The sequence below is a fragment of the Perognathus longimembris genome, chromosome 19 (genome assembly GCF_023159225.1).
Source record: "Perognathus longimembris pacificus isolate PPM17 chromosome 19, ASM2315922v1, whole genome shotgun sequence".
NCBI classification, from domain to species: Eukaryota; Metazoa; Chordata; class Mammalia; order Rodentia; family Heteromyidae; genus Perognathus; species Perognathus longimembris.
Window position 1 is genome coordinate 5,431,873 of NC_063179.1, and position 27,387 is coordinate 5,459,259.

General features: G+C 47.6%; 1 protein-coding gene across 2 annotated transcripts in view; it reads right to left on the minus strand.

Moving 5' to 3' along the window:
* Ctnnd2 (catenin delta 2) overlaps positions 1–27,387 on the minus strand; it is a 716,561-nt gene that overhangs the window by 12,088 nt on the left and 677,086 nt on the right. For both annotated transcript variants that reach the window (XM_048368208.1, XM_048368209.1), the window contains 2 exons: positions 23,758–23,842; positions 942–1,068 (listed from right to left, as the gene is read on the minus strand). In XM_048368208.1, coding sequence (XP_048224165.1) covers positions 942–1,068; positions 23,758–23,842 — 212 coding nt within the window. The remainder of the gene's footprint in view (positions 1–941; positions 1,069–23,757; positions 23,843–27,387) is intronic.

Consider the following 27,387-nt stretch of genomic DNA (forward strand, 5'->3'; position numbering starts at 1 on the left):
TCCTTATTCTCTGGCATTACTGAAAACGGCTGAAAAGGGATGTAAAAGAATTTTTTTTTTAACAAATAAAAAATTCTGCTCAAATTTGAAGCAGTAGGAATATGACAAACAGAATTAAAAAAAAATAACAACAACCAAGCCAGGCACTAGTGTCTCATGTCAGTAATCTTAGCTACTCATGAGGCTGAGATCTGAGGATCATGGTTCCAAACTATCCTGGATAGAAAAGCCCCTGTGATTCTTATCTCCAAACAATCAGCAAAAAGTCAGAAATCGAGGTATGGCTCAAATGGTAGAATGCCTGCCTTCAGCGAAAAAGCCAAGGAGAGCAGGTGGCCCTGAGTTTAAGCCCCGGTACAGGGCTTACACGGGATAACTGACAGATTGATTGGCTGTAGTAACAGTTAATAATTAATCAAAATGGATATGATACCACAGCAGAGGAAGAAACAGAACATCCTGTCTCCTTTGCTACATTTTCCCACTGCAAAGAAAGTAGAATTCAAACTTTGAGTCTTATAAGTTGTCCCACAGAGCACTCGAATAAGCAAATACTTCAGCGATTTTCTTACCCTCGTCCCTTGCTGACTGCAGGTTCACAGCAGGCCTTCCAGACCTGGGAAGCCTGTTTGAGAGAGCCCTGCTCTCAACGTATGTGTGCGTTTCACAGAATTACTACCGCGACCAAAAGAAAGTAGAAGATGGGGCTTCTGCCGCATGCCTCTAATTCCCCCTCCTCAAGAGGCTGAGATCGGAGGGTCGAGGCCTGAAGCCAGCTTGAGCAGGAAAGTCTGGCAGACACGCTTTAAGACCTCCAACGGATCACACACACGCAGAACCATTCAGACACCGTCCGCACGCCCCGTCTGGGCAGCTCTCCTCTGCGTGGGTCTGCTCCGGGGGAAGCCAAGGCCTCGGGGGGGCCCCCGGCGGTCTCTTACCTGAGCGGTTGTTGGGTGACACGCGCACAGGGGAGATGGAGGGCGTGCGGGAGGAGGAGTAGGGCCGTTGTCTATCCCTCTCGATGGTCGACGATGAGGCTACAAAGTGGTATTGTGACCATCCGTCCTGCAAAGACAGTGCGCTCCCGTTACCCCGGGAAGGCCCCCGCGTTGCTCTCCGCCTGGCATCGGTGACAGAACGCTTCTGGAGGATTCCAGAAGAGAGTCAGGAGCTGTGCAGCTCAGCGGGGTTAACGGGGAGCAGAAGGGGAAACGGAGACGCTCCCCTCCTGAGGCAGGAGGACTGGGAGGGTCTGCGTTACGTGCTGCCTTGCTTTCCCCAACGCTGAATAAATGATCTTGGCGCCTGACTTGCTTTGGCCGGGGGTTTCCAGCGCATGTAGGTAGGATGCTCAGATTGCCAGGTGACCCTGGGGATGTCTGCCCTTGGCCTGCCGGTCTTCATTCTGCCTGCCTCCCCTCTCAAAGCCTCTGAGGCATCCTCAAGCGGGAGGTGCTCATCATTCTCCCGGTTTGGGGACAGACCGGTGCGCAATCAGACGCCAAACCCTCGCTTCCCGTTTATCTCCCTCTGTGGTTTCTTTCTTCCCAGCCACAGAGGCCCAACCCTCCTGGTTTGCTAAGCATTCTGACCTCAACCCTTGGCGGCTCCAGGAAACACCCCATCGGAGAGCAAGGGCCGAACGCACCCTATGGATTCTCCTTCAGCCTCCCAGTACCTAGCCAACACGGGGACGGCCGGATGAACTACTTTTAAGGAGAACACACGCAAGAGACACCATCGGTGGGTTGGGAATTTAGAAAGCATGAAGAAGATTCACTGAAACACCTTGTGATTCCCAGCCCGGAGAGCTCCCATCCACAATACTACGGCATTTCCTTCCAGTCTTACCTTCTAACTTCAATTCAATTTTTTTTTTTTTTTTAGTTAAAAATACCTTTAAGGAGTTATACCAAGGAGTGCCAATGAACAAAGCAGTTCATGAATATGATAAGCCGTGATCAAGGGCATCCCCTTCCACATCTCACCGGCCCCTCCCCTCCCCGGCAGGTTCCCTCACAATCTGTTTCAGGTGGAGGCTGAGGGGGGACAGCCCAGCCCCTGGAGGGTGGAGGCCGGAGGACCAGGAAGTTGAGGTCAGCAAAACTACAGTGAGAGCCTAAGTGGAGCCCGACTGTGTGGTGGCACCGCCGGCAGTTCTAATGAATTGGAAGCCAGAGGCCAAGAGAACACAGTTCTAATGTCAGCCTGGGTCAAAGTCGGTGAGTTCCATTCAAACAAAGCAGGCGGGTGTTGGGGGGCGGAGGGGAAAAGGGCAGGGAATTATGGGAGATCTGGTCTGAAAATGAACCTCACAGGAAGCCCGGAGGCCTGGTTCAAGGGGTGCAGTGCCCGTCTTTCACATGGAAGGCCGTGAGTTCTGACGTCAAACAAACGAAAACTGCACCCACTTCCCCTGCAAGCGAGTCCCACGTCCGGATTGACAACAGGAGAAGGGAGGGCGGCCCCCACTTCCGACTTCCATTCAGGGCAACAACTTTTTCCAACTGTGTGTGTGTGTGTGTGTGTGTGTGTGTGTGTGTGTGTGTGTGTGTTTTAACAGGTGGGTGGTGGTGGTGGATGACTTTTAAGGATTTCAACGCACTCTAAAGAATGATCGCAGATACGCACAGGTGAAGGTTAATAAGGAACACAATTCACACTCGTTTCCATATTTATGCCTCTTGTGTATCCAACGCTCATTACTCCTGTCACCGACTGGTAAGGCGAAGCCAAGCCCAGAAGCAGGTTCCTTTAGAAGGCGCTACCTGGCAAATACTGGGATTTATTACCAGGGGACACGATTCCTGAGCCATCCCAAGAGCTGAGTTAGGTTCCGCTCTCCCTTCGCACGGAGGAGGGGCTGGACCCTGCGAGGCGCCGGGGTGTCCCCAGGCAGCGGGCCCGTCCGGAGGCAGGAGAACCAAGGCTGCGGCGGGGCGGCCCTGTCCACTCCTTGGAGCAGAAGAGTGAGTGCCATCGCCTGGCCCTGGACCAGAGGGCAACAGGGAGCCGGGCAGGAAGAACAGAAGTGGGACTTCCAAGCCCAGGGAGGAAGAGCAGTGAAGAGAAGGCCCGAGGGGGAGAAGGATTCAAGGGGTGTCGTGGAGTACAGGCGGCCCTGTACGCACTCGCTGACGCGTTGGACTGAGTCCCTCGAGGATTCCTACTAAGAGCAGAGGCTTCTGCGGCCCAGGACTGAGCGAGGGGACAGGAAGGCGGGAGCCCTTGAGTGTCAAGGCCCCTGCGCTGTGCAGGACGGGGGAGGGGGAGGGCGACCGTTCTGGTGCGGGGACAGTCTGCACAGACTCACACGGGGGCCGTGGGGACCAGCAGGAGACTCTGCTGAGGACGCCGCTGCTACTGCACGTGGGCTGGGGAGTTCCAGTCCTACCCCGACGGCTGAGGCCGAGCACGGGGCGGGAGGTGTGTTCCTCTACCCAGGTAGACAAGGGGGAAGCAATTTACGAGGTGGAAACCAAGACTGCCTTTGGGGCATATCGGAATAGAGACCCCCATAAGGCCAGGACAAGGGGGGCAGGATCTAGGAGAATCTGCAAATCAGATGTCAGGACTAGGGTCTAGAGAGGCTGTTATTTAAATGCAAATAAAGGAAGGCGGAGGCAGCGGCTCCCGGGCCAGCCAGCTGGTGGAGGGGGTGGGGAGTTCAGAGACCATCAAGGAGGCAGAGAAGGGATAGTTAGCTGGGGGGGTGGGGGTGGCCAGGGGGGTTAGGGAGGCCTAGGCAGGGGTGACCACAGGTAAGATTAGGAGAGCAGGTGAATAAAGGAGACAAAGCAAATAGAGAGGACCAAGCACTTCTTTGGGTCTTGGGAGGATGGGCGTGTGTGCCGGGCAGGCAGCTTTATCTGGAGATGTCAGTGGGGGCTACTGCAAGATGGCGCGTAGGGATGCGAACCAGTGAGGAGGAGACAGCCTTTGCCCAGGACCCACGCGAAGGGCAGCAGAGTGAGTCGTGGAGCCCGGGAGCCCGGGGAGAGGGGGGGACGCGAGCCGTTTCAACAGCCGCGCCTGAGGACGCTGCAGTACTTCCTACGGATGGAATGACTCAACATCAGGAGGAGAAAGCTGGTGACTTTCAAGAGCGGAGAACAGTGGGGGGGGGACAAAGGCGGACAGGGCTCAAAGAGGTGACTGGCCCCAGGCCTGGAGGACGGTGGACAGGCCGTCTAGCTCACACACAGTGAGGCGAGGGGCGAGCTGCAGACAGGAGACCGAGGGCGTTCTCCCTGGTCATTTCCTGTTCCCTCCCAGAAGATGAGAAGTGAGGCCATCTACCAAAAGTAAGCAGGGACTAGGGATTACAGAATGAAACCGAGGAGGAAGGGGCAGGAGAGAGGGCGCGTGGGGCTCACAAGTTGGCTGTGGCCAGGGGGTTGGGTGGTAGGATGCTGGAGCGGGACTTGGGGGTCTGTGACAATGAAGTTACAGTGAGGTGACTAATGAGCAGAAGAGTTTGCGTTTCTCCAGCCATATCCAGTCACTACGGGGCAGGTGCAGAGTGGGTGAAATTGGATGGAGGTTGTCGGGTAGTACCATCAAGAGGGACAGGGAGAGGGGAAAGTCATGGGGACCAGCACCAGTTTGCAGGGGAGAGGAAAAGGAGGGAGCGAGGGAGGAGACAGAGAAGGAAAAGGAGTCAGTGGACTCAGGATCCCACAAGAGTTAGGGACTACTGGCATGGGTACCTCACAGATTCTTTCCTGAGTGGGGAACAGCTCGTTCCTTCCTTCCTTCCTTCCTTCTTTCCTTCCTTCCTTCCTTCCTTCCTTCCTTCCTTCCTTCCTTCCTTCCTTCCTTCCTTCCTTCTCTTTCCTTCTTCCTCCTTTTCTTTTTCCTCCTCCTCCTCCTCCTCCCTCCTCCTCCTCTTCCTCTTCCTCCTCCCCTTCCTCCCCCCCCTCCCCTTCCTCACCCCCCACCCTCCTCCTCCTCCTCCATCACTAGAGCCACAGCTTTTTGTAGGTTCACTGTAAACGAATGTCTCCCAGCCCTTCCTTCCTCAGCTGGCTTTACACCTCAGTTCTCGGGTCTCAGCGGTGCGAGTGGTGTGGACTACACATGTGAGCTGCCAGTGCAGGGTGAAGAAAAACTCGAAAATACTGTGGCATAAAGAGGACAGCCACCCTGTCGCCAGGGCCGGTGACACGGGGTGCGGAGAGCGAAATGAGACAGCGGTTACTTGAGAAGGCGTAAGGGAGCATGTCCGCAGGGTCCCGGGTGCCATACAGCATGCAGGGGCCTCGGGGCTAACAGACCACCGAGTACAGAAGGAAAGAAGGAGTGGGAAGGAGGAGGAGGGGTGAGGAGGGGTGAGGCCCGCTGAAGGCCTTTGAGGAGTGAGTGTAGGTAATGGTGGGCCGCCCTGAAAGCTTGGACACTGGTGGCACCTGAGGTCATGAAGGAAGAAGGGCTCAGGGTGCGAATCTCTCCTTGGGGGAAAGCAGGCGTGTGCAGTGATGAAGGACAGGGATCGTGGTAGGAGGAGGAAATGTCCGCATGGGTTCTTTCCTAAGTCCCATAGCAATGCCAGGGGAACGAAGCTTATTTATATGATTTAAGTGTTGCCTTTACGCAGGGCAAAGGGTTTCAGGGCAACACGTCCGCTTGTGAGTACAACGCGCCTCAACCAACGCCACCCCTTCCATCGTTCCCCCCACCTCTCCCGACTCTACCCATCTCCTCAACTCCCCTAGTTCCGCTTTCACATCTGTGCACTGGATACGCTGACCTCTCCCCATGGGGAGGCATGCGAAGGGTGGAAAAGGCTCCCACGTTGTACGCACCCATGACTCATGTCTGGGAATGAGAAAGGATTTCTTAAACATATATCCACTCACGTTGAAGGAAATAAAAATGTGTCGACAGCCTAACGCCTATGTATGACCAAATGAATGTCGGTCCTCTCTCATCTGCGTCTCATCCGTAACACTTTGCTGTTCTAAGCTGTGGCTCAGGACACAGTTCTCAATCAGAGCCCTGGCTGCTCTGGTCATGAATCGATGGCCGTCCTGTACATCATTTAACGGAAGCAAGGCGTTTTACAATAACAATACTGGCTAATGTTTGAAGACCCATCACTCTCTCCATGTTGGACATGTCAGGAAAGCGGACATAGAAGCGAAACTGCAGTTTTCTTACAGGGACCTAAGCTTCCAGATTCTTCAGCAGGGCCAATGCTGAGCATGGGACTGCGTGACAGACGCGTGACCTGACATCATTTGTCTATAGACGCTGGGGCTTGCAGGTTCCTAAGGAGGATGAGAAGGGTGTGTGGGTACTGGGAATGCAGGGCCTCAGCAAGACGCCTGTGGAATCATGAATGCGGTAAGAGCCTGGGGGAAGACGGACCCAACTGACTTTCCTGGTTTGAGCTGCTTTCTGAGCCACCGTCAAGACCCCCGCAGGAGGGCTTCCCACAGGAGGCAGGTTAAAGAGTGACCTTCTACCTCAGACCCCATTTGAAGATTCAGTGCAATGCACAGCTGTAGAACTCAAACACCTGGGCCTCAAGAAGGTCTGGGAGGGACTTGAAATTTCTGAGGAGACATCTTTCTGAATGTCATGGGAAGCAGACAAGTATCCGATGCCAGAGACAAGGGGCCAGGCTGGGTCGCCCCTCACTACACCCCAGAGATGCTGGATAATTGGGTTAACCCGAGCATGAATCTCACGGTGCTCTTCATCTTTTACCGTACGAACATTTGAGTGAAAATGCTTTGCTTTCTTACCTAAGAAGGGAAATGAGGACGGATTTTCTCTGGGAATGTTATTGCTAAACTAATATTCCTTCTCTCCCACTAGCCATGTACACACTGTATTTGTTATCTAACCAGGTAGCAGTCAATTTACTATTCGTTTACTTTGTGATGTCACTCAGACTTGAAAATAGTTGACAGGGAGTGTGCGCAACTCAAGCAAGTATCTTTCCCATCATTCTTTGCTTCCTTGAGTACGGTTTTTTTTTCTTGTTGTAATTTTAACTCATTGTTGGCCAGATAGTTCTCTGTCTGTGTGTGTGTGCGTGTGTGTATTCTATTACAGTGTGTATTGAAGCACCCTCTCTATAGTTTGGAGGGGTGAGATAAGAAAGCTCAGTGAAGAAAAGTAGAGAGTGAGGGATAGCCACCAGACCAGGCTGGGCAGTTAATCCTCAAGACCGATGATAAGGAACTTTTTAAATGTCGGCGGCCCTGCAGTCCGCCAGCGTCATGACCCCAAAAATGTGCCCTTCAGCTCTAGACCCGGCTAAGCCGTCAGAAGTGTGATATGAGATCTGTGCCTCAAATTGCTTTTCATTTTTTAACACATTAAACTTAAAACTGGAGGCTGTTAAAGGTTTCCAAGTAGATAGAGATAGAAATCCAAAGAGAAGAGAAGTTCAAAGTCATTGAACTCTAAATTGCCACCAGGAGCCATCTGATTGTCTTTATCACTCCCTCTTTACTGTCCTTCCAGGAGTTTGGGCTCTTGTGTTGAAGTTTCTGGTGTGTTTCTGTTTCATTACTCTCCTAAGGCTATAATCTTCCACATCAGCAGTTCTAAGGGTTCAGGGTGCAGGGAGCCATGGGGGCAGCGGGGGTCACCACTGCAGTGTGACAAGGGTAAGCTTACTGTTCAGTTCCTATGGGACGCAAGGGTGTCAAACTTCTTATGAGACTCTGCATCTTATACTTTGGTGCCTCCAGTAAAGGCCTCCACGTTGACTGGCATTCCTGGAGAGACACCACTCAGCCCGCGTGGGATGGTGTAGGTAGGTAGCTTGCAAGTTGGTTAGGGTGTTCGGTTAGGTGTGCACGCAGAAGAGGAGACAGAGTTGGGGTGTCAGGGTCTCCTCGACTCTCAGGACTTGAATGGACTTCTTCTGAGGAGACATCCTTACAAATGCCAGGGAAAGCACGGGAATACTGGGTGCTAGAGACAAGGGGCAGCTGGTACCAGGTACGGCTCAGTCACCCCGCACTGATACCCAGTTACGCCGGGTAACTGGTCAGCTTGAGGATGCATTTCATGGATCCTCCCCGCTGGCCCGGCCCCCGGAGACCCAGGCAGGGCGAGAAAGCTGTAAGGAGTCAGCTTCTCCCTTCCAGCACACATGAGTAGGATAATTATGGGAAACTCTCTTTCTAGCTTTTATCCTTTTTCCCTCCAAAAATGAAGGAAAACCATATTCATCGGCTTAAGGAGTTCAAGGAAACAGTAATGACCAGTGTGTAACCCTTGGAATTCTGTTTGGATTGTTCTGGGGAGGGCGCGTGCATTGTTGTGGTCTCTGCACAGGCAGAGCTAGAACATGTGCACTTGTTCAGGGCTAGCTCCCCGGGAGCGCTCCAAGCCCGGTTCCCTTTGGGTATGGCAGACAAGGCATTTCTCAAGGCTAGCTTCTACAGGAACTAAAATAGGTCAGAACCCTGTGCATCCCGGGCCCCAAGCACACCTGATTACCCAGCATTCACTGGCTGTGGGATGCAATTGCACACATGTATGTGTCTCGGTAGACAGCGTGGAGACACTTCTGTCTGTTTACCTGTCCCGCTGAGCTCTGTGCCAGGTAAAGCGGAAGGAGACTACATCCTGTGGATCAAAGCAGGGCTGCTAAGTGCATGATGTCTCTAAGAGGCAGGGGCGGAGGGCAGGGAGGGGGTGCGGACAGTAATTCCCTAGGTTGCTCTTCCTAGCATTGTGTTCACCTCGCTGTTGTGATCTGCTCTGTCTCCCTGCTGGGAGGCGGGGATGACACTGGCTTGTCTCTGAGGTCCTTGTGGTTAGCGAGATAGCTAAACACAGCAAGTGCCGAATGTATGCTGTTGGCTTTAATGACAAAAGATGAGGGCATTATTAACATGATCAAAGCCAGCCCTAGCAGGAAAGTCCATGAGACTCTTACCTCCAATTAACCACACAAAAAGCAGGAAGTGACACTATCAAGTGCGCAAGTGGTAGAGTGCTAGCCTTGAACACAAAGGAGCGCAGTGACCGCACCCAGGCCCAGAGCTTGAACCCCAGGACAGGCAAAAAAAATAAATAAATAAAAAACTGTTATGACACGAAATAATAATCAATTCCATAGGTGTTACTGTTAGCCTCTACTGATCTATAAGAAAGTGATCGTTACTGTTTTTCTATTTTAGCTTGCAGCAATCTCATCAGAATCCTCTTCTGCTGTTGCTCTGCCTTTGATGGCGTACATACAGCTGAGCTGTGTGTGTGTGTGTGTGTGTATGTGTGTGTGTGTGTGTATGCGTGTGTACTCCAGTGCCACGGGGGGGGGGGGCGGGGGAAGGGGGGATCAGCTTGCCTGCTCCCTTTTCATCTCTCTCAGCTGCCCGTGATTCAGTGCATGTGAACTTTGCTCCTTGCTACTCATCTTGAGAATCATCTCAGAGCATCGTTCTACCTGCAGCTCTGGGCGCTGGGTGGGTGCAGAGTCAGTGCGCACGTCACAGCGGGTACAGGCCTCCACCTCCTCTGCTTCTGACAGCCAGGGGCTCAGGAAATACAAGCTCCTGCCCGTGGTAAATCCTCAGCTGTCTCCACACACGACCCTTACGAGCATCAGGCAAGGAGGGTCAGAAGCCAGAGCGGAGCACAGTTGGTTTCTCCTGGGCTGTGCTCCAGTTTCTTTCAGGACCGGGCTGTAGCCACCCACACCTATTGCCAGAATTGCCCAAGACATGACACGGGTCGACTCTGGAATGGGGGTCACCGAGTGAGAGAAAACAGAGACCAGTCATGTTCCAGAAAGCATGCTTGACAGAGAGCAGAGACCGACAGTGAGAGGCGTGGAGAGGATTTACGTGTGGGAATGGGACCTCCTGCGTGGCCCTGTGCCCGGGCTCCCATCTGCTGGCCCTGGCCACCAGAAAATGCGCGGCCACCGCCAGTTGAGTACGTGACGTGCACCCTACCTCGTGGAGTCAGAGAAAGGATGGAGAAGGAGACTATGCGATGGAGAAGAGGAAAGGCTCAAGCCACGCAGCAAAGAGTTTACAAAGGAGGTAGGGAGGAAGAATAAAGAACTCGAGGGCTTGGGGGACGGGTGATTAGGGACAGTCATAGGCCACATTCCCATGAAAGAGATCAGCTTTAGCAGGCAGCGTGATTTTGAGTTGTTGGTGGCAAACGGTGTCCTCTGACCTGGAATAAGACATACACTAGAGAGCGGGTCACTGGCCCCTGCACCTGGATAAGCCGTACATTAGAGAGCGGGTCAGGGCAATGGAGGGTGACATAGTTAGCAACCAGCCATAACACAGCAGGTTCCGTCTGGATGTGCCTACTTACGATTCTGGTTCCAAAGATAGTTTTGGTGGGTTTGTCTTCTACCCTTAAAAATCAGAGTCAGCAATTTTGTGTGTGTATGTACTGGTCCTAGAACTTGAACTCAGGACCTAGGTGCTTGCTGTTCCTTAGCTTTTTCTTTTCTTTTCTCAAGGCTGTTCTACCCATTGAGTCACACCTCCACTTTTGGCTTTTTGCTGGTTAACTGGATATAAGACTCTCATGGACTTTTCTGACCAGGCTGGCTCTGGGTGGAGATACTTAGATGTCAGCCTCTGGAGTAGATATGTCTATCCACATGAATTACCAGCCCCAGCCACCAAGCATGGACACATTCTTTCCTTATGACAAAGGACATCATCCCTATGACTAAGATGTAAGTTTCAGTGAGCAATTAGGATCGACAATAAATCATGATGGCTTGTTTCTACTGGGGTATCACTTAGATCCCAACATAAATAGTAGGGCAGGGGTAGGCAATGCATGGTCACAGCTCTCTCTCTCTCTCTCTCTCTCTCTCTCTCTCTCTCTCTCTCCCTCTCTTTTTTTTTAAACAGCTTTGGAACTTCCTTAATCTGGTAAGACTTAGCCTTAAAACAAGGGTTTCCTAGTGAACATACAGAAAATACTCGGAACTAAAGTAGCAAATACAAGGTTTTTTTGCCTTCTTTGTCCTAGAAGGCGCTGTGGCCTACAGAGCCTGTCAGTTCTCATTTTCTTTGAGTGACCTGAGATGAAGGAAAGTGTGGTGAAATCCTTTGGGCTTTTCGCCATCCAAGCTGATCCACTCATCAAATGCAGGCTCCGAGAGCTCCTTCCATCCACCCACTAGATCACTTGTTCAGGGACCTATTTTCCAGGTGAAGATGAAAACAAACATCACTGCCACCCTCTTCAGAAGGTAAATAGCTAAGCTCTTCTGACCACATATGAAAAATGTAATGGTTCCACATTGTGGCAGTTTCCTAGTCGTTTCCAAGTAGAATAGATCCATTAATGTAATCACATTGGTGGGGAAAGAAAACATTCCAAATGAGTGTAGTTAAACTTCTTCCTTATTTCTTATTCAGTAAAAGGCTTCGAATAAAAAAAAAAGTAACAGAATATTCTCACGCATGGTCCGTGTGATGTAAGACCATATCCTATTTTGCATATCAATGAAACCTGCAACTCTTTTGCTGTAATAAAACATGCTTCCATCTATTTTTAAGGTAAACTGTTAAAGATCCATTGAAGCTAATTTCACTAACAATTCTAAAAGCCATTAGAGTTAAATATTTAAACTAAATTTTAAGGGCCAAAAGGGAGTATTTGCAGTTTAATGTAGAAATAAATACCACCTGACATACCAGTTGCTTTCATGAGTTTGTTTCAGCTCTGTTGCTTCTAATGAAATTTAATTAAATTGATTTGGATACTTAAAGGTACAGTATGCATGAGAATAAAGATATTTTGCAGCACCATGTTTAGAAGCAAATGCTAGGCCAACCCATTTTATGAATTCAACTTAATTCACTTGGTCTAAAGAACCAATAGCACCGAGATGAGTTAGCAAGTTAGAAAGAAATGTACATAATTTAGTTGAAGAAAGTAATATCATTGTTAGCTGCCAGGAGTAAACTGCTACTAAAAGAATGAATTAAAAAGTAACAAGCCAGTAACAATTACACACACACACACACACACACCTTGGGAAATCAAAGTGAGACCAAATTTTATTTCCTCAATGCCACGTTTGAAGCCTTAACTCAATTAATACTGCATAACATGCTCTAGTCTTTCAAGAATACAAATCCAAATGTGTGGCGTTTAGTGTTTATATCATTTTGATGTTGGACAATAAGGTATTTTTGTTCATACATGCTCACTAAGGCAGTAAGTTCAAAGCCTACCCCTGGACAATTGTCTGAGATCTCTGTATCCACTTATTGTAGAATGCTTCACACACTAGAAATGGAGGCAGCCCCTGAACATACCTCTGCTGAGCCTAAACCCGGAGACAGTGACATGGGTACTTCTATTCAACGTGCGCCATGCTAGGGGAGACTAGTGAAGGGGATGGCTCACGACAGAGATGGAGCAAGGAATGGGCCTTTCGAGCAGGCTACAGCAGCTGCCACTTACAATCAGAGCCAGGCAGGAAAAGTCCAGACTTATGATTAGCCTTGTAGAGCTAGAGCGAGGCAGCAAAGCCTTCTTGCTGGCAGTAACAAGTCATTTGAGACAGATTCAACAGTGTGACAGCCAGGCTGGAGGGAGAGGGGAAGGGCCAGGAAATTAACTGTGCACAGGCCGCATGAAGGCCTGCAGGTGGACACAGTCTTGTGCAGCAGAGATAGAACAAGGCAGAGTGGTACCATTAAGGTGCCAATAAGCAAAGAAGGTGAGGGGAGGTGGAAGGAGATGAACTTCCAGAGGTGAGTGGGGACTTGGTCCTGAGGGAAACCGGAGGCTCCTGAACAGTTTAAAAGAAGACTGGCAAGGTCAAAAGTGGACTTTAAAATGTGTGTCCTGATGGCTGGGTGGAAATGAGAAGGAAGACGGTAAAATGGACAAAGCCGGAGGCAGCCTGCAGCGGGACCATGGACCGTAGAAATGAAATTGGGAAATGCGGCTGGAGTTCAGAGACGCTGGGAAAAACCAAATGAATTGCTATGGCGTGACGGGAAAGATCACCCCACTCCGCACAGCTCCCAGACTCTTGAAAACTGAGAGTTCACCGAGTGGTCTACAAGAGAGGACAAACAGCTTTGGGGGAGCTAGATATTCAATGGGTGGACGGTGAGAGGCCTCTGCCTACCCACGGAGAGACTGTACGGAGGAGCTTTAACATGCGCTCAGCATACGGCAGTGAAGAGCCGACAGGAATTGATGTAGACGCCAGTGGCATTCATATGTATTTAGAAATGCTCGGGACAGATTCGACCGCACACGTGCGGAGCTATGGGGTGAAAAGCCAAGGTGCCTCAGGGAAGACCGGAGATACACCCAAGAGTCTCTGAGCAGGAACAGTACACCAGGAAAGAGAAAAAGGAGGAGAGGAGTGACAGAAAGCCCAGGAGGGAACTGTTTACTGGGCAAGTATTTGTTAGGAACTGGTGTCCCCAATCTACTTTTCTTCTTCCTTGGCCCCCCCCCCCCCCCCGTGGTGGCTTTTTACGGCCACATGACAGAGACTCAGAGGTGAGGCCCACCCACTGTCCCCGCCAGGCACGTTGCAGAAGTGAGTGTGTCCCTCGTGCTCACTGGGAGAGGAGCCGACCTGCTCGGGATGGCCCCGTGAGCGGAAGCACGAGCTGCTCTGGAGTCTGCACGTTAGAGGCGGAGGTCCGCGAGGGGACCTGGGGAAGCTGGGCGCTTCCCCTGACTCGCGCCAGCCCCGGGACCCGTCGAAACCTGCAGCCAGGAACAATCGCAGGGGCCGGTGAGGGTGTCTGCCAGGAGCGCCGTCGAGGCTGGGAGCATTCGGTGGAAGGGGAAGAAGACACAGGGGCTGAGGGTACCTGTCCTTCCCAGCACGAGGGGGACCAGGCGTAGGGGTCTTTTCCCGCCGCGCTGGCCCCCGCACAGGACTAAGGAGCCACGGGCGTGAGCTCGTTTCCAAAGTCAAAGCCAGCTGGTAACTGGAGGAGAAGCACGCGCTGTGAGATGGAAGCCCTGTGGGTCTCTCGCGGGTGTGCGTTTATAAAAATCTGGGACCTGGCCAAAAGGAGTAGCGGTGTTGGTGTGACCCTAACATGCATCTTTCCTAGTATCTTTCTTTTCTAGTTCTCCCACCTGCAATCACAAACTCTGCTCTTTGGGTAGGCCCCCAAGCAGGGATGTCTGGCCACATCACTAAGAGTTGGAAGCCAACTCTCCTAAAGAAAAAGGGATGTTCCCCCCCCACTCTTTTCCAGTCCACATGTCCAGCGTGTGGACTGACCTGAGCACAGCAGGCCAGACGTGCTCTGTACATCATCTTTGTAATAACGATAAAAAACAAACAGAAGGTAATAAACTTTGAACTGTCCTTAAGATAAGATTTATCTATGTTTCTAGACCTAGGGACATAATATCTAATGTCTTAGAACTGTGGGGAACTCCCGGATGATTCATTAATAAGGCACTGTGACAGAATGTTAATGTGATTTCCCACAGTGTCCTTGTCCCCATAGGCTGTGTGTGTGTGTGTGTGTGTGTGTGTGTGCGTGTGTGTGAGAGCACACATGCATGTTGAGAAACCACACTTTGTTCTCCATGAGAGCAGAAGCTCGTGTGTAGACCTCTCTCACAGGCAGAGTATAGCAGGTATACCCACCCTGGCCAGCTCCAGTCTGCTTGACCCATTCCATTTCGGCATAATAGGACTGAGGCACTGGGTTGGGGCAAGGGCAAGACTGGTGAAGGGGAGAGGGCATGGAGCTGGGAATCGAGGAGAAACTCAACATGGTCTCTCCTGAGGTTGACTCTCATAGGTACACCATCATCCAGTCTACTGGATCCACAGAAAAGTAACTCTGTAAATGGGAGTTAATAACGCACTGTGATCAGCAAGAGTGTACGTAAATTTATATTCAACTATTAAAAGTTTTCTGGTTTGTGATTTAATCCATTTTTTTTTTTCCTGCTTCTATGTCTCAGGGTATTTTTTTTTTTTTTTGTAGGCTTTGACTCTGGGTGTTATGGGTGAATCTTTGTGACAGAGTGGAATTAATAGGAAATGCTCAATTTAGGCTCTGTGTTGCATGCTGCCCCTCACACGGGAATCTATTCCAGCAACAGCTGTAACTTAGTCACTTCTTGTTTAGCCGCAGTCACGTGCATCGATTTCCACTTTTGTACGATTGATTTTTTGCTTCTGTTCCTATTTGTGCATTTGTTTTTGGACAGATATCATATGATGAGTGTCTGAGGATTGTCTCTGAGAGAGGCCAGGGGACTTGGTGAAGAAAGATCTTCTTTTTCAATGTGAACATCAACAGGTAAAGGCCCAGACTGATGGAAAGGCAGTGCTATGGCTGAGTTTAACCTTGGCCTATGCATTATTTATTCTAACTTGACATCAAGTGATTTGGACAGAAAACACTTGAGGAAATTCAATGCTAACCCCTGAGGACATGAGCCTTAGTTATGTTGTTTTTCATTTGGTGAAAAGTCCTTGTGCTTTTGCAAGCATCTCTTGGTGAAAAAAATTTCCACACAGAAGAAAGATGAATAAATTCCCGGTGAACAAGTTTCTTGTTAAAATATCATCTTTACATTTAGTAGTTTAATTGATTTCTATAGAGGATTTACTGCTTCTCCAACACTACCTTACTACCCAGCAAGTAAAAGCTATTAACTCCCCAAATGGTAACACAGTAAGTATTGAGCTGCCTCCTCCTCCTCCTTCAATTCCTCCTCCTCCTCCTTTTCTCCTCTTCTTCCTTCTTCCAGCAAGGATAAAAGATAAAAAATTTGAATCTTGATCTCATTGTGATTTTATTTTTCCCTTGACAATGTTTCAAAATAGATTTCTCAGTTGAAACCTAGTGTTCCTTGAACACCCAGCAGGTGATCATGATAATAAGACATTAAATGCAGGTGCACAACGGCAGTTTACAGGGACCAGAGCCACTGGCTCATCTGCGTAGGGTGGTCAGTCTCCCGCAAGCAGCGGCAGACACACAGGACTAGTGTGTGTCAGTTTACCTATGTCCTAGCACACGACGAGGGTCTGAGAATGGTCTCTGAGAGAGGTCAGGGGACCTCGTGAAGAAAGACCTTCTTGTCAATAAAAACATAAAGTCTTCCACCCACCACGGTCTGGATGGTGGAGGAAATCCGCAGGCCTTCCCTTGCCTGTCCATAATTACTTATTGATTTCTTGTTTTGTCAGGGCAACGGTGGTCAGAGCCAATGAAACGAATACAAAGGCAGGAAGAAAAGAGCGTGCCCTGTGAGAGACAGGCTGGGAAGGGCGCGACTCCACTCCTATCAACACTCATTATTCACTAGCTGAATGAGGTCTGCAACCCGAGAGTCTATCTTCCCCGATAATAAAGGAAAGGACATCTGAAGATTACTTTTATGTTTTGTTTCTCACATCAAAATGGCAATAGCGCACGTAGGATATCATTACCCGGGGAAACAGGACCCTAGTTTCTAGCACGGGGAGTGGGGCCTTCTGGGAGATGAGAGCTCACTGAGTAAGACACCAGTGATCTATGCACAGATGCCACACAGTCCTAAATGCCTCAGCCAGGAGTAGTCGTGGAGGAACATCACATTTCCAACCCCACCGACTGTCCACAAGAATTGGATTCTTGCATGCGATCTGGGTTTTGATCCTTGCACCTGTGAGCTAAGGGTTTTGATCCTCATAGTGAGTAGATGCTGTTTTCTCTAAAATGTAGAGTTTCCTAGGATGAAATAAACAGTCCTTAGTAGCATAATGCCCAGTGCTGGGGGGACGGGGGGCGGGGGGGGAAGAACTTTTCTAAAAATATAAAGACTGAAAAAAAATTTAAGAGAACAGGGTAAACTTCTGAAATTAATGTCAGCAAAAAAAAAATCTGAGTCTAAATCATAAGCTTATTATGCTAACTATAATAAACTGTACTACAGTAACTGCTATGTAAATACTTCTTTGCCAGCAAAATGGACCATGTCAAATTTAAAACCAAAGCCTGTTGCTGAATTTGTGTTCAGGAAGGCCTGCCAAATTGTTCATGGATGGAATGCCCCAGGAGGACCCGTAAGTCAGTGAGCCATACTGGTTAGAGATGAGATAAGCTTCAATTTTCCATGTCATTAGGTGAAGGGCTCTATCTTTACAGACCCTGGTAGCCAAAATTGGAAGTGCGAATTGTGGGGAACAGAGGAATTGAAGCAGTTCAGATAAACTAAGAACGATGATTTAAAAAGTAAGGAGTTAAAAAAAAAAGTAAGAAGTTGAAAAAGCATCTTTTTAATTTTTTCCAACGACATAGGTATGGATCCAGTTATTTATTTAGTTTACTGAGTTCCTTTTTTTTTTTTTCTAGCAAAAATGACTGAAGTCTCTTTCAGGCGTCATCTGTCATTTTGCCTAATCCTGCTTGCATTGTTGATTGGGAATGGAGACTAATTATGTCAGCGTTGCAGAGGAGTGTCACTGCAGTTTTTAATGGAAAAATAACTTGCAATGTGAGCTCATAGTGCCATTTCTCCCAGAATAAATATTTAAATCAGGAAGGGAAATTGTATTCCAATAAAAATGTAAATATATTTTACATATTACTGAGCCATAATATTGTAATTCTTAGCTGTAGGTTTCAAGTGTGCATGATGCTATTCTAAAACGCGACTTATTTCTTTTTATTCATTCGAAGTCTATTTCGGATAAGCAAGGGGTAACAATTCAGATGAAGGAGATAAGTGATTTTCAGTGACAGAAGAGATATCAGTAGAATGGCGAGACGGAGGTAGAAAGTAGGTAGAATGTGGGTAGGATTAAAGGTTGGGATGTGCTAATCGGTGGAGTGCAGACTCACAAGGAAGGCTTTGTGGGTTGAAGAGGAGGAGAGCAAACTGAGGCCCAGGGCAGGTATGGTAGTGGTAAGTGCTGGGAGGAAGCAAATGAGCCAGAATGCAGGGCTGAGACCACTCTACAAAGGATGTACCAGCTGGGCTAGAATATGCAAACGACTTCTAAAACCAAGGGCTGCTTTCATTGCTGTGTATAAACCCTGCCTTTATGGTTTGGTGCACCACTCTGATTAGCATGCGATTCGACTGGCAGGCAGAGAGGCTTAGGAGAGCGAAGTTTGCACGGAGATGAGAGGAGACAGTAGAGGAACCCAGGGGAAATGGAGCTGTTAAAATATTGGCGGAAGTGAACAGCAACGGGAAGATGACAACATGGAATCTTCAGCTCCAATCCTCTAGCGGCCTGGGGAGAGGATGGGACGGGGTGGCAGGCACAGTGTTTGTCAGGCGAATGGCAAGAGAAGGGGTTTTCAATGAGCTGCTGTAAGCAGCTCCTGTGGGTGTCTTGCTTTCTGGCACACAAAGCATCTTGACGACTGCAGGTCCATTTGAGACCATCAGGGACTCAGTGAGGCAGGTGTTATGGCTGTTGCTTCACACAGGAGAGCACACAGCACGGGGTGGGGATGAGGGAGAACTCATGAGCTGTGCCAGTGCATCGCCAGGAGAGCCTGTGAAGGTTCTGTGATGGAAGGTTAAGGAAAGTTAGCAACTCTGATAGAGGAAACGTAAGAGAGACAGACAGGGAAACCCAGGCCTCCCAGCCAGAGCCTCCTGCCGGAAGAGTACAGCTGCCCAGAGAGAAGATGGCTAGGTATAAGAACTGCCGTAGGCCATCTAAAAGGTTACTAGTATCCTAGATGCTGTCATGAAGGGCTGCACACCCAGCAAAGGGAACTGGATATAAAACACCCCAGTAAATGTCTAAGTCCTGGTTCCATCAAAGGTCTACCATGGTGTCTCCTTTCTCACCAAAAGCTGCCTGAAGTCAGTTCTCATCCTGCAAGATGGGAGGTGCAAGTCCCCTGCCCAGCCTCGTGCTGTTAGGAAGAGGAAGGTCTGTGCCTTGCTCCCTGGGCCAGCTGACTCTAGGTCCTAGGTGACCTTTTTTTCTCCACGTGGTGCGACGGGCCTTTCAGGCACATACTGGTATCGTGCTTTGTTAATCGTTGAGTACCCAGCATCAAGGAAGCTGAGTCTCCCTCTACCTCTGGTGCTTCATCGAAATGGAGGATAGATTCATCTCGAGAGGCTCTGTTACAAAAGGCATGTGGACAGACTTGCACGCTTGTGGGAAAAAGGTAACAACGATGGTGTTGGCTTTGGCTATGCTGATGTATGAGGACCAGGAATGTCGAGATTAGGAAAGGGGTGATCTCCTAGAGACAGACAGGTAGCCTCAAAATCAGGAAGGCTGCTGCAGAGAAGAGAAATCAAACTCGTTCAGTGTGGTTTTGCAAGTAGAAGTTGCAGATAAAGCAATCTGTGCATAGTATAAATAATATGTTCTGACTAATCACAGCTACCTTAACATGGAATAATACCATGCTTCATTAGAGGATGTTTGGAATGGACAGTAGAGATGATCAGTAGTTTACACCTGCGATCCTAGCTACTTACAAGGTTGGGATTGGGAGTACTGGAGTTCAAGGTCAGCCTGGCAAAATCTATGGAACCCCATCTCAACAGGCAAAAACTGGAAGCTTTGGAAGGAACCTGTCATCCCAATTGCTGTGTGAAGCATAAATAGCAAGACTGTGGTCCAGGAATGTGCAAGCAAAAAGCATTATTCTAGCCCCCAAATTAACCAGAACATGAAGAGCCGGAGGTGTGGCTTACGTGGCAGAGTGATCGCCTAGCAAGGACAAAGTCCAAGTTCCAAGCAGAGAAGGAAATCAGGAAAGCAACTCCATTTGCAGTAGTCTCAAAAAATAGCTAGGCATAAACCTAACCAAAGAAGCAAAAGACTTTAATAGAGAAAACTATAAAAATTTGAAGAAAGAAATCAAGGATGACGTCAGGATATGGACAGACCTTCCATGTTCATGGATAAGCAGAATTAATGTTGTGAAAAATGGCCATACTGCCAAAACCAAGGCTCATTACTGACATAGAGAAAACAATCCAAACATTCATACAGGACAACAAACACCCTTGAATAACCAAAGCAGTTCGAGGCAACAACACAAAACAACAACAACAAAAAAGAATACTGGTGATATTACAATGCCAGACCTCAAGCGGGGATGTGAGGAAAAAGGAACCCTATTGCACTGTTGAGGGGAATGTAAACTAGTACATCTATTCCAAACAGTTTGGGGTTTGGGTTCCTCAAAAAACTGAACATAGATCTTCCTTATGACCCACCCGTACTACGCCTGGGCATCTAGCCAGACCACCACGGTAAAGACATTTGCATATGTACATCCATGTTCCTTGCTGCGTTATTCACAACAGACAAGTTATAGAAACAGCCCAGATGCCCTAGGACAGATGAAGGGATCCAAAAAGTGTGGTACCTATACACTGCGGAATTTTGCACAGTCATTAGAAAGAATAATATTATGCCATTTGCAGGGAAAAGGATGGACCTTGAACACATCATGTTAAATGAGGTAAACCAAGTTCAGAGAGACAAATGGGGCATATTTTCTCTCATTGCCAAAGCTAGATCTTAAACACACCAGGACATCACACACCATCATGCACCAGGGCTTTCAAACACAATGAGACAGAAGGAAGATACTCTTAGGAGAGAAACACAACTGCACAGTGCCTATGTGTGTCTAACCATACAAAATAATATTCACCTAAAGGAACCCTGGGAAATGGCAACAGGAGATGGTGTTTTCCCTTTTGCTAGTTTTGTTTTCTTTTCTTTTAGTTCTGTTTGTTCATTTATACGTCCTCGGGGGTATAAGGGGAGGCACAGAAATGGAGGGGCAAAGGGTAAACAAATGCAGCACCGATCCTTATGTAGAAAATGACCTATACAACTTGTGAGTAGGTGACAGAAGGAGAAAACTGGGAGAGATCAAGGTGACAATGTTCAAAAAGAAATGCACTCTTTGCCTGACTTACGTAACTGTAGCCCTTCTGTACGTCATCATTATAAATAACAATAAAAAGAAAAAGAAAAACATCGCGTGAAATATATGCTCCTTCTGCAGTTGCTATTTGCTCCTTGGGGAAAAACTCAGAAGGGCAGAAGAATGGTCCAGTGGGTTAAATGTGTCTCTAAGGAAAACAAAGGATCCATTATGCTAAGGATAGGAGCCCCTGGGTCTCTGGCCTCTGTTCCTGGCTTTAGTGGAAAAAAGAATCCGTCAGTGGTGCTGATTCTCAGTCACAAACAGCTGCCACTTCCACCGGGACCGGCAGCCCCTGGCTGTCCTTCTCATCATCACACCCTTACTCCTAAGTATGCAAACTTCACAGGTTCTTCCAGATTTGCTCTATGGTTTTCTTTCCTTTGCTTCACACTTTCAAACCAAAGGCACGTAATTCAGAATCGAATCAAGTTGCAATACTAGCTCCATCTTTTACTTTGGCCCCTAGAGTACCTGCTTCCATGTCTGAGGTTTTCCTTGGAACTCCTCCTTTGCTAAGCCTCTAATAAGCTACTGCTGCTTAATAACTAGATTGGAAATGTGGATAATTAGAAGATATTGATCAGACCATTTCCCAATGGTCTGATGAAAATTGCCAGTGAGGAACAAAAAATAGGAACCATTTCCTCACTGGTTAAAATTAATTCATGAAGATGAATGGAAGAGTTTTCTTTTCTGATGGCAACCCTTTTTTTAGATTTTGAGCTTGGCTATGAGCAGCCCTTATGACACAGAGTGCAAAGACCTTGCTTCATTTCACAACTTGGAAAGCATTTCATAATTTGGAAAGGATTAAGAACAGCTCTTTCTGAAGTTTTTTTTTTTTAAAAACTGTGGGTCAAGTAAAAACATCACCTTGATTTCTCCAGTCCATTCTTGGATCTCCTTACATGAAACACACTTTCAATCATCCTTAGTTCTTAAATCTTAGTTCCATTAAATTCCTGTCAACACGTTCTTATTTTCATGGAAATAGGGAGACAATTACATTTTCTGAACTCTACTATCAACGTAAAAAAAAAGAAAAAGTGGAAAATGCACACTACTTTTTGACAGACATCTTTCAGCGTTTTCAATGCACCTAAGTATGAGCAGGGACATGTCAGCAAGGAGGAAGCATTTGGGACACCTCGGAAGTGCTGTTTTCTCAGCAGTTCTCTTTCTTAGAGCTTCTGACTCAGAACCAGCAGCTCATGTCTAAACCAGCGTGATCTTCACGGCTGGCTGTCAATTTAGCCAGAGGATTCGTTTCTGGGAGAAGCTCCACTTGGCTTCTGAAGGAGTCTAAGAAGGAGCGTGGCAGGGATGCAGGGATACAAGTATTGTGCAAAGCAGAATAGAACTCCAAAGCCTTTGCTCATTGCACAGTGCAAAACACTTAGATGCCGTTAACTGAGAACACTCTGCTAACATCTACCGTTTGTGTCGACTCAGGCATAGCACCTGTTAGGGAAAACTTGGAAAGAAATGGCAAAGGTAAACTCTGTAAACTCAGGTATAAGGCGGTGAGTGCCGAAGGGAAGTAGAGAGGCCTTGGGGAAATGTAGAAATAGATTGTAATTTAGTCAAATATTTACTTTTTCCCACTGGCTGAGCAAAACGACAAAATTTCCCTGGGAATACGAGTCCTCCCATTCGTGACTTACTCTGGTCCCTTGTTCCTGCCCAGGGAGCCGGCTCGACTCAGAGGGTGGAGACTGGGAACAAAGGCAACATCTACAATGACTTTGGCTCCCTCCTTCTCCACTGGGGGCCAGGAGGCTGTGACCTCAGTGGCTGATGGAAGCCCATGCTCCCGTCCCCAGGCCCGGTTTGGCTCCCTGAATCCTGATACTTCTCCCTCTCCTCCATCTTGCTGCCCACTCCTGTGATAGGAACACTCACTGTGCTGCAAAACAACAGCTTCTGGGAGGTATCACTAGAAATATTTCTGGTCCTTACCTCCCCACGCCCCCAAAAAGGTTTCAGCTTCTCTATACAACAGCATTGGAGACAAGGTGTGAACTCAAATCTCTGGACATGCATTTGTCCCGTTTTGGTTCTGAGCCACTTTGGGGCGGGGGGAGATTCCTTCACTTCAGATGCACGGCTCCTGCCTGCCTGAAGGAGCAGGGAGGAAAATGTCAAGCTCCTGGGTGGTCTTTGGTGCTCAGCAGGACTGCTTTCCCAATGGGCAGCGAAGTGCTCAGGACCCCAGGGCCTAAGCCAGGCCCAGGTACCCGGGTCTCCTAGCTGACCCCCTGAGCTGCGGTACTTTCTCTTCCTCAATTTTTTTTTTTTTTTTACCACTCTCTGACTCCTTTCCAAAATCACCTGTTGAAACTGGTTCTTGAGTTTATTTTTCCAGCATTCCTGAGTTCATTCCCTCTTAGTCTATCATGGAATTCAGAAGCTCAGAACAGACTTATTTCCTTTCCTATAGGATGCTTCAGGATAGCTTACCACATTGCTTAGCTTATTTAAAAAGAGCTAGAAGAATCTTGAGTGTTTTCACCACAAAGAAATAATAGATAGGCTGAGTTGGTTATTATACCATACAAAATATACATAGTATGCATCACACTGGAAATAATTATGATGTGCCCGTTCAAAACAAAATAAATCACAAACTCTTGGCAAAGATGACTCGGGATAGGATTCTACAACTGTGGTCTGTGGTCCAGAGACCAGAGGCTCATGAATCTTGGAAGACAGAGGCCTGGCGTAGGCCTTTTCGGCTTCCTCACGGATCCTCTTGTTTCTGAGAACGTGAACTGAGGCTGTGGAACAGGCAGCCTCCATCCCTGAGGTGTCTCTCGTTATGGCCACAGGCTGGGCAGGCAGCCCCGGGCCCAGTGGGGTGAGCAGACCTTACCTTCTTGTACAGGCTCCTCAGATCTCGATACTGCCACATGCTGTTTAGGACCTGTGATGCAGCCTTGACCACTTTTGGAGAGTGTCTGAGGAAGAAAAGACAGGAAAGGCCAATGGTGAGTGACAGCTGGGCTTGGGCCCATTCCTTGTCAGGAAGCATCAAGATCTACACCCCCTGCCCCCGTCCCTGTCCCTGGCTTTTCTGACTCTCGCAGTGGCAGCAAACATGGAACTGTCTATCTGTCTCCATCCTCACCCTCACCCACTCATCCACAAGGCTGAGATACAGGAAAGCATGACAGCTGGGCGAAGAAACCTTCCCAATGCAACCCGGACGGTAGTGACATTTTCGTGGGAATGCGGGTTTGGGCTCTGTCTACAAAAGGGAGTAGGCAGAAGAAACATATCTGGGGTCATAGGCATACATGATCAAACCAACTGAAGGACGCAATACGTGAGCCATGTAACAGATGGCATGTATAAGAATTCTGGCATAGGTGCTTTGAGCAATGAACACATAGTTTATCAAAATGAACATTAGGAAGCCGAACCATGTCATGGCGGAGGGGGTAGTGGAATGGCGTGCAAATACAGCCACAACAGGACACGTCTCTATGTGAAAACAGAAGTAGGGAACTTGAGGAAGTGCGTGGGATGAGACAGATGAGGGAGAGGACGATGGAAGGGGTGACTCTGCTCAAGACACATTGTCCACACCAGTGGACATGTTTAAAAAAAGAAGGAAAAAGAAAAACCCACTCAACATGTAGGGCCTAGAAAGGGCCGGCTTCCAGGGATTGGGTGATAGTGCAGGATGTGTTGTAAGAAGACAGCCGTGGTCCTAACTGCGGCCCGGGAGCACGCAGCACCGCCTGCTCTGTGCACCTGCGCTGTCTGCCAGGTGAGCGCCTCCTCCTGCAAACACCACACCCACGCCCACCCCCGACTGGGAAGGCTGATGTGCGCAGTGCAGATGCTCATAAACAGACATCCAGGAGGAAGGTGCCAGGCCGGGCATCTAGAAACAAAGCCCGCAGGCCCTGAAGGGGCTGTCCTCCGCACCACAGTGCACAGCAAGAAGTCAAGGTCACAGCGACTTCTGGAAAGGGCTTCTTTATATTGCAAAGCAGGCAGGGGGCGGGGCGGGGCCTGTGGTATTTTCCCCGTGGACCTCTGGCCCACGGGCGTGGTGACTGTTCATAGATCCGAGGGGATGACACAGTCAGAGCCGACTGGGACCGTGTGGCTGACAGAACCAAGATCTGAACTCTGACCTAAGACCTAAGATGGCTCTTGAAATAGCAAGTGGGAAGGCGAAAGTTAGGTCAGCTGAGGTTGGAGCTGAGAGGCAGAGGGAATGGACATTTCAAGGACATGCATTTTGTAATCAAATTATGAATGTCAGTACACAGCTGACACAATGACTGCTTTCATTGTGGTTCTTCATATTTAAAATTAAATTAATTTTAAGGTTTCTTCATCCATTTACTGGAGGGCAACCTTTATTATTTCTGAGATGGAGTTCAACTGGGGCTGTATTATACCAAGCATTTTAAACAAAATATACGGTTATAATAAAATCCATATTTTTCTCTGAAAGATTAGCTATATTAAGGCAACGTTTATTTTATTCTACTAAGATGAACCATTTTAAAATTACTACCCAATTTATGACAGTATCATAGTCTCAATGTAAGTTTAAATTCCTCTTAATGACAGGGAATTTTAGACCATTTTTGGATACAAATAAAGGTATACTTATTACTAGATGATCAATGAGGAACAAAAGACAAACTGCTCTGTTTTGTTGTATTTTACCATGGTTGGGCAGAGTTTTGTCTGTGACAACCCTAGAAGAACATCTATTAGTATTCAGGTAGTGATAGTGTGGTTGAAACATTCAGTCTAAAAATTCCTCTGACAGAGTGCAATATTTTATTTCTACTCATTGCTTAGTTACAAAAGAGAGACCGTGAGTGTGTAATGAAGAACAGTTCTCAACACACCAACGTACCAGTGTTACATTGACAGGCAATGGTCAAAGAAATAGTGCTTTCTTTTCAGGCTTACACTTGGGGTCCATCCACCAGACTGGGACTATAGAAATATCCACTTGAAAAACTGCAACTGTTGATTGAAGGACTTGAACAATTGAATCTTTCTAATGTGACAAGTGATTATAGCTCAAGCCACAATGTACTGACAAGGAACAGTTGAGACTGTTAATAGCTTTTCTGTCTCATGACAAAATACAATGACACATTCAACACCATTTCCTACACAACTGTTAAAATTAGAAAAAAAATGTATTTTTGAGGTGGATGAACACAATAGAATGACCATATTGGGTGTTTAAAATGATGTGAGAAGAATAATTTATCAAGACTTCAAAGGATGAGTACGAGATTTGGGTTAAAAACGATTTCTCAATGCCTGATCTTCACCAGACTGTCCAATCACAGGACGGGCATTCAGGAAGTCAAGTGTTATACTCCCCATATCTGTGTGGCCCAATCACACCAGCAGTCCGCCCCAGATGACCAGTCCCCTTGTCTGTGTCCTCTACACACTGTGGCAGGTACAGCCCTACCACGTCGTGCCTGAAACTTGGTAGTTTGATTCACTCACATCATTTCACATGGAAGCTTGTACATACATAGAAATAAAATACATAGGATGGAGAGTCACAACTAAGCATTTCTTTTCCTTCTTGCATTTCCCTGTGCTATCTCAAACCCAAAGCAGGTTGACCTGATTCCCTGAAGTAAGTTTTCAAGAGCAATACAGGGTAGACATCCTGTGAGAATTCTGTCAGTCCACCATGGAGAACTGATAGGCCTGTCTCGCCCAGTTATTGAATCAACTGTGATTCCAAGAATTCCATTTCCAATAAGGAATTTCTATTTTATTAAAACATGCCTAGGAGTGGAATCTCATGGAATCTCAATGTCTGCGGTCATTACAGAATGAGTGACAACTGGTGAGTTTTGTGTTAAGATCTTGGGAAAGCTCTTGGATCTGCTTCCTTTTAAGAACAGTATAAAAGAATTACCAAATTGAAGGGATGGTAGGAAATATAAAATTATTTTTTTAAAAAAAAACTTGTTTTGATCCCAACATTAGTTTTTAAAAGAGGAAAACTTACAAAAGAAATAAAGGAAAACTACAGGAGAAAATGCATGAGTCTGAGTAAGCTGCATAGCTATAATGGGAAAGATACTAATCCAACTCAACTCAACAACACTCCCAGTCAGGTTTGACCACATTTATTATTAAATGAATAAATTCAGGCTGTTGATACTGAAAAATATCTTCCTGTTGTAATCACATTTGGACTGGACCTAACAAGGTGATTTTCTGCATTAGCAACAAAGGTATATATTATCTAATAGATAATTTTTTTCCCAATCATTTTAAAATAATTTCACTAATAGTTTTCTTTGATCACAGGTCTGATGAAGGCGAGCCTTCTCTCTTCAACTCACTGGATGGTAACACTTTAGGAATGCTCAGATAAGGTTAAAGGGACCTAATAAATGTCAAATCATCTCCAAAACAATTTTCAATGTACTTTAATATTTGAGTGACTCATAACTATAAATAGTGCAGTTTTTGTTGAGTATGCTTTAAT